General features: G+C 50.5%; 1 protein-coding gene across 2 annotated transcripts in view; it reads right to left on the reverse strand.

The window, feature by feature from the left end:
- The window catches only part of AP2A1 (adaptor related protein complex 2 subunit alpha 1), a 42,784-nt gene continuing 27,933 nt past the window's right edge, over positions 1 to 14,851 (reverse strand). The window contains exons 13-23 of one of the 2 annotated variants that reach the window (XM_056863907.1): positions 14,404 to 14,635; positions 12,790 to 12,954; positions 10,754 to 10,914; positions 7,051 to 7,122; positions 5,710 to 5,792; positions 4,250 to 4,340; positions 4,014 to 4,136; positions 3,506 to 3,622; positions 3,329 to 3,398; positions 2,209 to 2,343; positions 1 to 106 (exon numbers count right to left, since the gene is read on the reverse strand). In XM_056863907.1, coding sequence (XP_056719885.1) covers positions 29 to 106; positions 2,209 to 2,343; positions 3,329 to 3,398; positions 3,506 to 3,622; positions 4,014 to 4,136; positions 4,250 to 4,340; positions 5,710 to 5,792; positions 7,051 to 7,122; positions 10,754 to 10,914; positions 12,790 to 12,954; positions 14,404 to 14,635 — 1,327 coding nt within the window. In that variant the 3' untranslated portion in view covers positions 1 to 28. The remainder of the gene's footprint in view (positions 107 to 2,208; positions 2,344 to 3,328; positions 3,399 to 3,505; positions 3,623 to 4,013; positions 4,137 to 4,249; positions 4,341 to 5,709; positions 5,793 to 7,050; positions 7,123 to 10,753; positions 10,915 to 12,789; positions 12,955 to 14,403; positions 14,636 to 14,851) is intronic. The other variant, XM_056863908.1, reaches the window with a different exon arrangement.

Genomic DNA, 14,851 nt, shown 5'->3' on the forward strand with positions numbered 1-14,851 from the left:
CCTCCCCTCCCCTTGTGCTGCCGACGCCTCAGAACTGCTGAGAGAGCAGCTCACAAAGGTGCTTCGAAACGGACTCCTTGCTGGTGCGGAGGGTCAGCCGGTACATCTGTTGAGAAGAAGAAGAGTTGGTTCTTATATGTCCACTTTCTCTACCATAGAATAGAATCATAGAGTTGGAAGGGACCACCAGGGTCATCTAGTCCAACCCCCTGCACAACGCAGGAAATTCACAACTACCTTTCTTCCCCACCCCACACACACACACCCAGTGACCCCTACTTCATGCCCAGAAGATGGCCACGGTGCCCTCCCTCTCATGATCTGCCTAAGGTCAGAGAATCAGCATTGATCACAGATGGCCATCTAGCCTCTTCTTAAAAACCTCCAGGGAAGGAGAGCTTACCACCTCCTGAAGAAGCCTGTTCCACTGAGGAACCGCTCTAACGGTTAGAAAATTCTTCCTAATGTCTAGATGGAAATTCTTCTGATTTAATTTTAACCCATTGGTTCTGGTAATATTCAGTAATAGATGATAGCTTTTCCATTTATGCAGGGATGTCCGTATTCATATTGCCCCTTCTGGGGCAACAGAAAACAACTCGGCACCCTCCTCTATATGACAGCCCTTCAAGTACTTGAAGATGGTTATCACTTAAGGGAGACTCAAACCAGCTTAGCTTCCTTTCCCCTCCCCACAACAGACACCCTGTGAGGTGGGGCCGAGAGAGCTGCAACTAGCCCAAGATCACCCAGCTAGCTTCATGTGTAAAAGTGGGGAAACCAACCAAGGAGAGGTCACAAAAGCCAGCTGAGCTCAAACCATCTTTTGTTTCCAATTTCACTTTCACCAGATATCATTGGGAAGCATTTCCAGTTCTCGGTGAGGTTTCACATACCCCCACCCCAAAATGTCATCTGGTTTCCCTGGTGCTTCCATAGACAAGTCTGCCCAAAAGGAAGCCTAGGTTTTTCTTCAGGAATGCCATCAAGAAAAAGAGAGGGCTGGCTTAGATTTGCAACCAACTTGTGGATACGGACAATAAAAAAGTTTGTGTATAACATTGTGAGTAACGTTTAGACCCAGCGTGGTGTAGCGGTTAAGGTGTCAGACTAGGATCTGGGAAACCCAGGTTCGAATCCCCCCCTCTAACATGGAAACTTGCTGAGTGACCTTGAGCCAGTCACACTCTCAGCCTTGACCCTGGCTAGTATTTGGATGGGAGACCTCCAAGGAATACCAGGTGTGTGACTGCAGAGGTAAACAATGGCAAACCACCCCTGAATGTTTCTTGCCTTGAAAGCCCTATTAGGGTCACCATAAGTCGGCTGTGACTTGATGGCAAAAAAAAAAAAAAAAATGGTGTGTGGTGGGGGTACTAATCATACATTTATAGTTGTTTTCCTTTTTGGTAAATATTGGTCACGTCATGAGACGACAAAAAGTCACTGGAAAAGACAGTCATGCTAGGAAAAGTTGAGGGCAGCAGGAAAAGAGGAAGACCCAACAAGTGATGGATTGACTCAATAAAGGAAGCCACAGCCTTCAATTTGCAAGATCTGAGTAAGGCTGTCAAAGATAGGACATTTTGGAGGACTTTCATTCATAGGGTCGCCATGAGTCAGAAGCGACTTGACGGCACTTAACACACACACAAATATTTTTATTTTACTTATTCAGTATATTTGAACACAAGAAGCTGCCTTCTACTGAATCAGACCCTTGGTCCATCGAAGTCAGTATCGTCTACTCAGACCGGAAGCGGCTCTCCAGGGTCTCAGGCAGGGGTCTTTCACATTACCTATTTGCCTGGTCCCTTTAACTGGAGATGCCGGGGATTGAACCTGGGACCTTCTGCATATCAAGCAGATGTTCTTCCTCTGAGCCACAGCCCCACCCTTTCTCCAAGGAGGCCAGGGAGGCGTACATCAATCCCCACTCCTCCATTTTATCTTCACAACCGTCACCCTTCTGAGGCAGGTTAAGCTGAGCCCCCATGACTGGCCCAAGGTCAGTAGGTAAGCTTCCATGGCAGAGTGGAGATTTGAACCTGGGTCTCCAAGATCCTAGCCCAACATTCTAACCACTGCCACACCATGCTGATCGTAACCTTCTGGGCCTTTCCTGCTCTAGCACACCTCCCCTCTCCTTGGCTCAACCCTCCAGCCCCTGCCTGTGGCAGAGGCCTCGGCAACCCTCTGCCGCCTCACCTGTGCCTGGGCGTTGGGTTCCAGACGCAGCAAGCATCCCACCTGCAGCGCCTTCGTCTGGATGATCCCAGCTCCTACGTAGTTATCGGGGTTTGGATCCACTTTCTCCAAGAGGGCACTGCCAAAGCCCAGCAGCTGTGGGAGGAAGAAGAGACGGGAAGTGAGCTGGGTAAGCAACAGAGAGGCTGGAGAGTTTCCACCCTGTCAACTGGCCTCCTTCGCTGAGGCAGTCAGTCAGCAGAACGAAAGGCACCAGAAAGGAGAGAACTGGAACTGCGGCAGAGCCGTATAGAAAGGATAGCACTGCAGTCAGTTGTCCTTGAACACATGAAGCTGCTTTATGCTGAATCAGACCCTTGGTCCATCAAAGTCAGTATTGTCTACTCAGAACGGCAGCGGCTCTCCGGGGTCTCAGGCAGAGGTCTTTCACATCACCTACTTGCCTGGTTCTCTTTAACTGGAGATGCTGGGGATTGAACCTGGGACCTTCTGCATGCCAAGCAGATGCTCTATCACTGAGCCACAGCCCCTCTTGAGAACTTTTCCCTGCAGATTCAGGCCTGATCAAGCCATGCAGCAGAATGAGGTGGTAAACTCGTGAAGTGGACATAATAGGTTGTACCACTTCAGACCACAGATGGGGGAAACTGTTTTTAAATGCTCCCCAAGTTTAATTTTTTCCCCACAACTTAAAAAAAAATTAACACAGCAAGGAGAAACACTCCTACTTGAGCTTGCAACCTGTTAATTCTAGTTTTCCATTTGCAGGGGGAAAAAATTTTAAGTTTAAAAATACAATTCCCCACCTGACGTAGTACGCACCCAGTCTACCAACCTCAGGAATCTACCACCACAAGTGTAGACCAGACCACGGCTCAAGGGATGTGAATATTTTGGACATTCTACAAATGCAGAATCAATGATCCAACCAGGAAACGATCATCTCAATCATGGGGAGAGGAAAGATGCGACATTGCTAGTCCTCTTTGTTTGCTACCATCATATTTTTGTCCCAGTTCACACATTGCTCTTGATGACATTAGAACATGAAAGGGTCTTCTGCAGAGATGTCAGTTTTGGAAGGGGAGGGGGGAGAAAAAAAGAGGTGGAAGCCACTCACCTTGGCTTTGGTCACCTCTGAATCCATGGCGTGGTTTGCCTTGAAGATTTTCTGGGCTTCCTGCTGCGGCCTGCAGTGGGAAGGGAGAGAAGGAACTGTCATTCTGTGCCGGCTCTTTTCTCTTTACTGCTCGCCAGGTGCGCACCCTGAGCTGGGAGACAGTCCTGCTAAACTTACAGGCTGAGTTGTTTCCAGCGCTGGAAAAAATCCTGCGATTGCATCTCGGTCGCCTGGAAAAACTTGTTGACGGTGATAGGCAACTTGAGCGTAAGATTCTGCAGTGTTCCACCGTACCTGATGGAAAATTGCGGGGGGGAGATAGCCATCAGAGGAAAGACCACTCTCTCCAACACCACTGCCCCCTCCTGATCCATTTCCCTGTTATTAATGAAGGAGGACTAAGGCTGGTGGAAAAAAATGGGAGAAGAGAACTGGAAGATGTAATAAATGAATACTGGAACCAGCTCGTTTGTTTATCTATACTTCACAATGCTGAGGACTAGAAGCTCAAATTGTTTAAGTGGAATCCTAAATTCTCCAGTTTTCCCAGCCGTTATCAGATTCAGTGTCAGTATCAACCCGCTGCAGAGACATAACTGGCCCACGCAGACATATACTGCCACACTAGACTACCCCACAAAACCCTCTTCTTTCTTTCCCTCCCACAGGTGCCGGAGATCAGTACCGAAATTTTATGTTGATGAGGGGGGTCTCCGTGAAGTCACTCAGGCACTCGATGTTCAAGACCTGCTGAACCTGAGCGCCCCCTTCCACCAGGGGCTCCACCGCTTTCGTCTGGATGTTGAGCTGTGAAACAACAGTAAGGAAGATGTCGCCGTCCACGCGGATAAGAGCAAAAAAAACCCTTGTGCCTCAAACCCACCCTGAGACACCCCTCTGTGGACATTCACAAAAAGGATATGACTTTGCAGGTCTCCCGGGTAGGTGACTGTAGGGGTGAAGCTCTGGAACTGAACAGACGTTTTGTTCCCGTAGAACAGATACATTCGGCCTGATAAGAGTTGAAAGGAGACACTGTTATGGTGTGGTGCCACAACGCACGCCGATACCTTTTCTGGTGCCTGCCAAGTGTTTTTAGGAAGCCGGCGGGGCCAGGTAGGGCTCTTGCGCAGCAAGGATTCTGATAGGCTGTGCAGATTTTTTTAAAAAATATTGCTTTGGCCGCAGCTGCCACCACAGCACAAGGATCTACACTGTGTTACTGAAGTTAATCTGTGGCAATCATTTGTTGGCGGCCTCTGCCTCCCGCAGCAGCGATTTTGTGGCACCCATTTTGTTGTCGCGCCCACCATGCCGTGTCAAAAATCTAAATGCGCCCACAGGCTCAGAAAGGTTGGGAACCCCTGGTGTACAGCAACTGAAGAACCCTTCTCCCCCCACCCCCATCTCACTAAGCCCCCTCTCTGCTCACAATCTCTCTCCAGGTTCCCAAAATGCAAGTCTCTCTACACCGCAGGGGGTTAGAATTTGTGAAGTGTGTGAAGATTGTGGCCAGGAGGGCCGTGATCGTACGTCACACAAAATCACAGTTAAGGCTAACTTTGGTTGAAAGAAAAATAAAAAGAGACAGCAACTTCAAACTATGATTTCAGACCCTGGTTTGACGTACCCTAATTGGCCAAAGTTAGCAGAGCAGCACAGTCATAGACAATCATAACTGTAGTTTTAATAAAGCCAGGGTTTCATATGACATCCAAACTACTCACTCCTGCAACATCAATATTAGCCAGACGTAGTAGCCCCACTGAGTACATCTTCCAGTCCCAGGCTCTATGACGGCCTATACCAGGGGTGTCGAACTCATTTGTTACAAGGGCCAGATATGGCATAAATGTCACTTGGCCGGGCCATGTGTACCATAAAACTGAATGCCAGGGACCGGACATACAAACTTTATAGAAGACACAGGCAAAGCCAATTAATGATATTCTTTTTTTTTTTTTTACTGAAAATACAAATGTGCTTAAAAAGTTAATACTATTACAGTATTTTCTTCTATTTTAAGGTCTTTGATCATTGACACCTCGGGACTGGGGGAGGGAGATGCCTCAGCTGGTGAGCTTACAGTGGGCTTTCCAGACCAGACTGGGGGGGGGGGGCTGCCTTGGCTGGCTTGCAGGCCTGATAAGAACCCTCAAGGGGCCACATCCGGCCCCCGGGCCTCATGTTTGACACTCATGGCCTACACTATTTACCCCTTCCTTCCAGGAACAGAGGCGTATCCCCCTGAGGTAAAGACATGGAGACGTCTCTCCCCTACCCACCCCCCAACAGAGTTCTCTTGCTCAATGTCCCGCACAACCCCCTGGACTGCTCACGGTACCAAACCCCCACCCCAGGACTGGTCCAGAAACACTCACCTAAGTTCTGTCGGAACTCGGATTTCACCCCAATTTGCAGCAGCTGGTTCTCAAAGAGCACGCCGTTGTTCTTACACACGAACCTGCAACGGGCCGCAAAGTGTCTGCTCAGCAGCGAGGAGAAGCTGACACCGTACTCCTCCCTGAGCTTTGGGGTCGTTCGCCGACAGCCTCCCCTGCCCTCCGCTATCATTGTTACCGACAGCTCATCTGGTTAAACGCTCAGCCACCTGAACCTGCCCTCCCATCGTCTGATACCCAGTCGGCGCACCGATGAAAACCCATTCAAACTCTCCCCCTTCCTGAGTGCTACACTTGGAGTACTCTCTCGCAGTGGGAGACGCCACAGAGAACGACACTGTCTGAAGCGAGTCTGGCAAATGAGACCAGTCTGATGGGTGAGGAACATATATACAGAAAAAAATAACCACTAAACACCTGAATGTGATCAATTATATAATTTCAAAACGGTGATTTATCATTCCAAATGTACACTTATCATATTTCAAACACTTATGTCCAAACAATGCAAACTGTCCATACAAGGTTTCATGATTTTATTCTAGTTTTTCACATCAGCTTCATCTGACCTTGGCGAAAGGAAGGCTGATGCCATAACACTATGGTCTGCCTGTTCAAACGGAATAATCTGCTTGGTAACAGGATTAGAATCAGAGAGACTAAATGAAGCAGTCAAGATTCTCCTGTAAATAGCAAGATATAAAGCAACAGAATCATAGAATCATAGAGTTGGAAGGGAGCACCAGGGTCATCTAGTCCAACCCCCTGCACAATGCAGGAAATTCACAACTACCTCCCGCCCCACACCCCCAGCGACCCCTACTCCATGCCCAGAAGATGGCCAAGATGCCCTCCTTCTCATCATCTGCTTAATGTCATAGAATCAGGATTGCTGACAGATGGCCATCTAACCTCTTCTTAAAAACCTCCAGGGAAGGAGCACTTACCACCTCCTGAGGAAGCCTGTTCCACTGAGGAACCGCTCTGTTAGAAAATTCTTCCTTCTGATTAAGCTGATGCGAAGCAAGGATATAATCGCAAAACCTTCTATAGACAGTTTGCACTGTTTGGACACAAGTACTTTGAATATTACAAGTGTACACTTGGAATTATAAATCACCTTTTTGAAATTATATAATTGATCACATTCAGGTGCATGGTGGTATTTTTTCTGTATATATGTGCTTTGGGCATTACTCCCCTATTGGTGTATTGATGGGTGAGGAAGGCGCCCCCACTCTCAGGCTTTGGGGGAGCGGCTCTCAACCCGCCTCCCCCTGCCCCGCACCTAGGAGCCCCGGCTCTCCCCCAGGATCTTACTTGTTAAGCAGTTCGTCAGCCTCGGCAATAGGCAAAGTGGGATCCTCAGAGACAGAAGCGGCAGCCCCTGAGCTGAAGGTGGGGGGAAGGAGGGCCAAGGGGGAAGAAGCGAAGGGGGCCGGCAGTTGGGCAGGGGAAGGGGGGAGAGGAGAGAAAGAGCAGAAAAGGTGAGTCACCAGGACAACAGCACCGTGTTAGTACCAGAAAGAGGTAGAGAAAAATACACACAGAGGCAGCATGCAATGTAGCCAGGGAGGAGCAGGAGAGAACGACGGCTGAGCACCCTGCCTACGGAACTTCTGAACGGCTGGGAGCAAAATGGGGGTTACGGCTTTCTTCGAGGAACGTTTCTGCAGACGCACCCCCCCCCTCTGACTCAGAAATCCTGTCTGCAAGTAACTTAGAACCCTTGACCTTCAATCTCCAGGAAACCCAACTCCAAGCTCCACCCCGTGGTCCCAAAGCCCTGACCAGAAAACCCCAGGGGTATTCTAAAAAAGGAGTTGTTTTTTCTTTGCCAACTTTCTCTGCCACTTAAGGAAGAATCAAACCTGCTTACAATCACTTTCCTTTCCTCTCCCTACGACAGACACCCTGTGAGGTGGGTGGGTCCGAGAAAGCTCTAAGAGCTCTTGCCCAAGGTCACCCAGCTGGCTTCGTGTGTAGTAGTGGGGGAAACCAACCCAGTTCACCAGATTAGCCACCGCCGCTCATGTGGAGGAGTGGGGGAATCAATCCCGGCTCTCCAGACAAGAGTTCACCCCTCCAAGCCACCGCTCTTAACCACTACGCCACACTGGCTATTCTAGGATCCACATCTGTCCCAACCTAGGAAGTCTTGGCAGCCACCACCTTTAACCCACTTAGCATCTCAGGACACGCTAAAATGTAGCCATGAGCTTCCACTCCCTGGATTCCTAAATCCTTGCAATGTGAGTGAGACAGATCTCCCCACAACTGCCCAATCCCTGACACTAGTCTAGTGCTTTGATGGAAGTCTATGCAAAAGCTTTCTCTTCCCATGTGCCATTCCAAGAGTGTTCAGAGAATGCCTGAGAAGAGGGGAAAGTCTCGGTCCTTTTTACGACCGCTACACTCCAGGAAGGGGGGTTCATTCATTCTACGTAAAGGAATTCCACTTGGGCCCCTCACTTCCATCCCCCGGGCCTTTCATCACCTACCTACCAAGTACCCAAAAAGCTGCATCCGTGCTTGAGCACATCTCTTTCGTAAAGCCCACTCGACTGCATAGAGCTTTACTTTTATGTTGTCATTATCATAGAATAATAGAGTTTGAAGGTTCCCTAGAGGCCATCTAATCCAACCCCCTGCTTAGTGCAGGATCAGCCTAGAGAATCTCTGATGAGTGTTTGTCCAGCCTCTACTTAAAGAATGCCAGTGAGGGGGAGCTCACCACCTCCCTAGGGAGCTGATTCCACTGTCGAACAACTCTTACGGTAAAAATCTTTTCCCTCTAATATCCAGCCGGTGCCTTTCTTCCCACAATTTAAACCTATTATTGCGAGTCCTAGCCTCTGCTGCCAAAAGGAACAGCTCCCTGCCCTCCTCTAAGTGACAGCCCTTCAAATAGAAGAAGAGTTGGTTTTTATATGCCGACTTTCTCTATTACTTAAGGAAGAATCAAACCGGATTACTGGTTCTTATAGGTTATCCGGGCTGTGTGACCGTGGTCTTGGTATTTTCTTTCCTGACGTTTCGCCGGCAGCTGTGGCAGGGCATCACGCAGACGCCCTCATGCTGTTGTCCTGGTGACTCACCTTTTCTGCTCTTTCTCTCCTCTCCCCACTTCCCCTGCCCAACTGCCGGCCCCCTTGGCCCTCCTTCCCCCCACCTTTAGCATCATGCCTGCCACAGCTGCTGGCGAAACGTCAGGAAAGAAAATACCAAGACCATGGTCACACAGCCCGGATAACCTACAAGAACCAATGAACTCTGACCGTGAAAGGCTTTGACAATATTTTAAACCGGATTACAATCACCTTCCCCTCCCCACAACAGCCACCCTGTGAGGTAGTTGGGGCTCAGAGAGCTCTAAGAGATGTGACTAGCCCAAGGTCACCCAGTTGGCTTCATGTGGAGGAGTGGGGAAACAACCTGGTTCACCAGATTAGTGTCCGCCGCTCATGAGGAGGAGTGGGGAATCAAACCTGGTTCTCCAGATCAGACTCCACCGCTCCAACCACCACTCTTAACCACTACACCACGCTGGCTCCTACTTAAAGAGAACAATCATGTCCCCCCTCAACCTCCTCTTCTCCAGATTAAACATTCTCAGCTTTTCCTTTCATCTCCCCACCCCAAGTGCTGAAATCACATCTCGGCTCCCAGAACATCACATGCAGCAAAGCATGAACACATGAAGCTATCTTATACTGAATCAGACCCTTGGTCCATCAAAGTCTGTATTGTCTACTCAGACCAGCAACGGCTCTCCAGGGTCTCAGGCAGAGGTCTTTCACATCACCTACTTGCCTAGCTCCTTTAACTGGAGATGCTGAGGATTGAATCTGGGACCTTCTGCATGCCAAGCAGATGTTCTACCTCTGAGCCACGGCTCTCCAGGGTCTCAAGCAGAGGTCTTTCACATCACCTACTTGCCTAGTTCCTTTAGCTGGAGATGCCGGGAATTGAACCTGGGACCTTCTGCATGCCGAGCAGATGCTCTGCCACTGAGCTATGGCCCTTCTCCTGCTGGTGGGAGTCCTCAATGAACAGTGGGACTCATCTGGGCACCGTCGAGGCAGGGGGAAGGGGGTGATTAGCGGGGGGGAGGTTTCAGGTGGAATTGGCAGAGAGAGTTTCGACCCTTACTCTGCAGGCAGGCCAGCATCCGCCAAAAGGGACGCGGGGCTCTCGGGAGGAGGCTCCAAGTCACCGCTTGATCCAAGGCAGAGAGAGAGAGAGAGAGAGAGAAAGAGAGAAACAGAAAACCATTCCCAAAAGACAGCAGACACACAGAGAGGGAGGGAGGAAGAGAGAGGGAGAGAGAGATGGACACAAAGATAGACATGCACAGAGGGCAAAGAGACAGGTGGCAAAACAAGGCCAGAAAGGCTGGCATGCACCCCTTGCCCAAGAGGCAGAAAAGAAAGTCCAAAACTTCCTGGACACGTGCACTCTCTAGCCTACTGACCCGACTGATGCCCGGGTATCTCTAGCGCAGCGGTTCCCAAACTGTGCTCCACGGAGCACTGGGTGCTCCACGAAACATCTCCTCTTCTCCGTGAAGGGATTGGAAAGAAAAATACGACTATCGTTCGGTTTAGTAGGTAGGTGCTGGGTGAAAACTCGTGCTCCGTGACGAACTTCTCTCCTGAAAAGTGCTCTGCGACTCAAAAAGTTTGGGAACCGTTGCTCTAGGAAATGCCCATCTTTCTATTCCCAGTTGGCCTACGAGCCACAGATCAGAATTAACACCGACCCCTGCAGGGAACAGCCCCTACATCCCATAATGTGGTGATGTGCAAGATGGCATAACCTCCGCCCCCCCCGATACAGAAAGCATTCCAAAGCCCCTTAAGCCAAACTGATGCCAATAACAGGCCTCTGGGTAAGTAATGGGGAAGGCTGTTCCTTGCCAACGGGTTCCCTACCGATTGCCACTGCCCCTGCAGTCTTGACCCCGGAAGACAGCAGACAGAGAGAGAACGCCTGTGGCCAAGCCCCAGTTTCTCTGCCTCACCTCAGGAAGTTCTCTTCGGCGCCGGGCACGAGGCCAGTCGCGGCTGAGGGGCTGTCAGAGAAAACATCCACCAGGAGGTTGCCAGCGCTGGCGGGGGCACCGGAGGCGGCGACAGGAGCTGCCCGGAGGCCTAGCAAGTCAGCAGACGGGGACGGCGTAGACTGCAAGAAAGCAGGGAGGGGGGGGGAGGACGAGTCAGAAAGCGAGGCAAAGACCCTTCCGCACATAAACGCGCCTAACTCGAGCAGCGGACCCAGGGGCCTTGGTACCTACCTTGGGGGCGGAGGAACAGACATGAGGCCCTGCGCAGAGGGTGCATGCTTTCTCGTTAGACCTGCACTGAGATGCGCCCAGAAAAAAAACAGATTCTGCAGTTTGGAACGCTCATGTAAGCTGGGCACATTGACATTAATGCCGTTATGCCTCATCAGTTCTGGGGGAATTTGGGGGCGGGATGGGGCAGGGGGGCGGCAGGGAATGAAACGCTGGCTTCTTCCGTGTAAAATCTAACAAGCCCCAGAAGTTGTCCAGCTTCAAAGTTAGCAGGAACGGAGTAACTGCTAAAATAAGGGGCTTGGGGGCCAAAGGCATCTATACTTACTGTCTACCCCCTGGGTTTTTATTTGTCTTTTGTCAAGGGGGCAGGGAAACGGATAGGAATTGAAGAAGAAGAGTTGGTTTCTATATGCCAACTTTCTCTACCACTTAAGGAAGAATCAAACCGGCTTGCAATCACCTTCCCGTCCCCTCCCCACAGCAGACACCCTGTGTGGTAGGTGGGGCTGAGAGAGTGTGACTAGCCCAAGGTCACCCAGCAGGCTTCATGTGGAGGAGTGGGGAAACCAATACGGTTCACCAGATTAGCCTCCGCCACTCAAGCGGTGGAGTGGGGAATCAAACCCGGTTCTCCAGATCAGAGTCCAGAAGAAGAAGAGTTGGTTTTTATATGCTGACTTTCTCTACTTTTTAAGGAGAATCAAACCAGCTTACAATACCTTCCCTTCCTGTTCCCACAACAGACACCTTGTGAGGTCGGTGGGGCTGAGAGAGTTCGGAGAGAACTGTGACTAGCCCAAGGTAACCCAGCTGGCTTCATGTGGAGGAGTGGGAAAACCAACCCGGTCCTCCAGATTAGAGTCCACTGCTCTTACCCACTACACCATGCTGGCTCACTCATAGTACATGCAGTAGCCTCATCTAAAAGATAGCTTGAGTCAGCTACCAGGTAGAATTATGATTCTGCAACTAACTCCCATGTTTGGTACTAGGAGACACTTCAGCAGAAGCGGTCAGCCATCACAGAATTTACAAGCCTGCCTCTACCATGTACCTGCATACTGGCAAACTCTTCTGCAGTTCTACTGTGACAGTGCCACTGCTAAAAAGGCCCTGTCCTGCGTAGCCACCCACCATACCTCTCACATGAGCAAGTGGGTGGGGCCAGGTAAGGCTCTTGCCCAGCAAGGATTCTGATTGGCTGTGCAGATTTTAAAAAAATATTGCTTTGGCAGCAGCTTCCGCCGAAGCACAAGGATCTACACCGTGTTACTGAAGTTAAGCTGTGGCAATAATTTGGCGGCTGCCTCTGCCTCCTGCGGCAAACATTTTGTGGCAGCCATTTTGTGGATGCGCCCACCATACCGTGTCAAAAATCTAAATGTGCCCGCAGGCTGAGAAAGGTTGGGAACCCCTGGTGTAGAGTGACTGAAGAACCCTTCTCTTCCCCCCACATCTCACTAAGCCCCCTCTCTGCTCACAATCTCCAGGTTCCCAAAATGCAAGTCTCTCAACACTGCAGTGGGTTAGAATTTGTGGCGTGTGTGAAGATGGTGGAGGAATATCTCAGTATACCGAGCGCAGCTTGCTAGGCAGTCTTAAGCTTACAGTCTCCCCCTTCTTCCAGCTTTAACTCACGAGTATACCCTTTCCTACAATCACAGAATCCTGGGTCTTATGCACAAAACCTCATTTTCTGGTCCACGCCTCCTTTCAAGGCTTCAGTTCCCTGCCTCTTCCCTTTGGGGTCCCACACTCACAGCTGTGCTGGCCGAGGGCTCCATGCCCCCATTGATTTCTGAGTTGGGATCCTTCTTGCTGTCATCCAGCTCGCTCCCAGCTCCGGGGCCCTTCTTCTTCTTGAGCTTAGCCAGGATGGATGACTCGCGTTCGGGGAATGGAGGCATCTCCTCCAGCACTGTGGCCTAAGTAAGAAAGAAGAAGAAAAAGAGCTGGTTCTTTATACCCCCGCTTTTCTCTACCTTAAAGAGTTTCAAAACAACTTACAATCACAATCCCTTCCTCTCTGCATAAGAAGAGTTCGTTTTTATATGTCGACTTCCTCTACCACTTAAGGGAGACTGAAACCAGCTTACAATCACCTTCCCTTCCCCTCCCCACAACAGACACCCTGTGAGGTAGGTGGGGCTGAGAGAGCTCTAACAGAGCTGTAACTTGCCCAAGGTCATCCAGCTGGCTTCGTGTGTAGGAGTGGGGAAACAAATCCAGTTCACCAGATTAGCCTCCGCTGCTCATGTGGAGGAGTGGGGAATCAAACCCGGTTCTCCAGATCAGACTCCACCGCTCCAAACCACAGCTCTTAACCACTATACCACACTGGCTCCTTGTGCAGTAGGTGGGGCCAAGAGAGTTCTGAGAGAACTGTGACTAGCCTGAGGTCACCCAGCAGGCTTCACATGGAGGAGTGGGGAATCGAACCCGGTTCTCCAGATTAGAGTCCGCCGCTCTTAACCACTACACCAAGCTGGCTTTCAGGGGAAGAATGGGGAACAGAAGCCTTACAGCTAGGCAGATTTCCAAATGTGCCTGCAAGCACCAAAAGGTTGGAGACGCCTGATCTAACATGTGAGTGCCACCTAACACAGGCTGTACCCTTATCTCCAGATCAGACGCGTTCCCAGCCAAAAGTACTCCTAACTTGGTCTGAATTAAGCTTCGGTTTGCTTGTCTGTATCCAGTTCATCACTGATCTCAGGCACCGACCCAGAGCCCCCCGCTGTCTCCCTAGAACAGTGGTTCCCAACGCAGGCAGTACCACCCCGTGGGGCAGTGGGATTGCCCAGGGGGGGGAATAAGTGGCAAGGGGGCAGCAGGGGGCGCTAGAGGTGGACCCCTTCAACTGTGTTGTTCGCTAATTTACAATAGATCAAGCTATGGCACCATGCTGGCAAATTTGGTGGAAACTATCCGAATTTTTTTCCAGACTTCAAAGAGCTGGTACCACTGGATCAGGTTCATCAGTGTTGTTGAAACAATTTCACCTAAATGTTTTAACTTGATTTTGAATAGATGTGCAATTAATTGTTACTGTTTTTAAATTTTTATTGTTATTATCTTCTTCAGTGCGCCGTGCAAACCCCTATTTTGAATAATGCTTTTTATAGCGTAGGGGGCACTGGGGTCGAGTTTGAGGAACCAAGTGGGTGGTGGCCCGAAAAGTTTGGGAACCACTGCCCTAGAATCCGATGGGAAGGAAAGGCTCGAGTGTCACCTGCACCACGATACCCCAAATCCCCAAAGGGCCGTCTCCAGCAGTGACATGCAGAAAAAGCACAAGGCAGCGGTGCCCCGCAAGCCAGCCCGGCTGTGACTCTTCTGACCCCTCCATCAGCTATTTCCTCCCCCCCCCTCACCAAGACGTCGGTGCTGGCGATAGAGCTGAGCTTGAGGTATTCGACGGCTCGCTGCTGCAGCTCTACGTCGGCGTTGCGGATCTGGCTGTCGGAGCGCAGCACTTCCTGTATGGTGCCCTTGGTCTCGGGGAAGAGGTTGATGAACTTGATGTAGGTTGAGAGGAGCAGGGCCCGCGTGGAGACACTGCACAGGTGGAACTTTGAGTGCAGCAGGTTGAACTGCACCAGAGGGCTGGAAGAGGACGAGTGTGGGTGAGCGAGAGAGTGGATGGGTTCCCCGGCGCTTGCAAACAGTCCCCTGGGGATCTACAAGCACTGGACCTCCGGGGATCTGAAACAGGGTGTTCACCTGTCTTAATGGAGCCTTCCTCCTCCAGTCAAGAAAAGAAGGAGTTGCCCTGTGAGTAGCTCTAGTTCTCAGTGTGCGCTTGGGTTAAGCCACTTCAAA

The sequence above is a fragment of the Euleptes europaea genome, chromosome 18 (genome assembly GCF_029931775.1).
Source record: "Euleptes europaea isolate rEulEur1 chromosome 18, rEulEur1.hap1, whole genome shotgun sequence".
In the NCBI taxonomy this organism is placed as follows: domain Eukaryota; kingdom Metazoa; phylum Chordata; class Lepidosauria; order Squamata; family Sphaerodactylidae; genus Euleptes; species Euleptes europaea.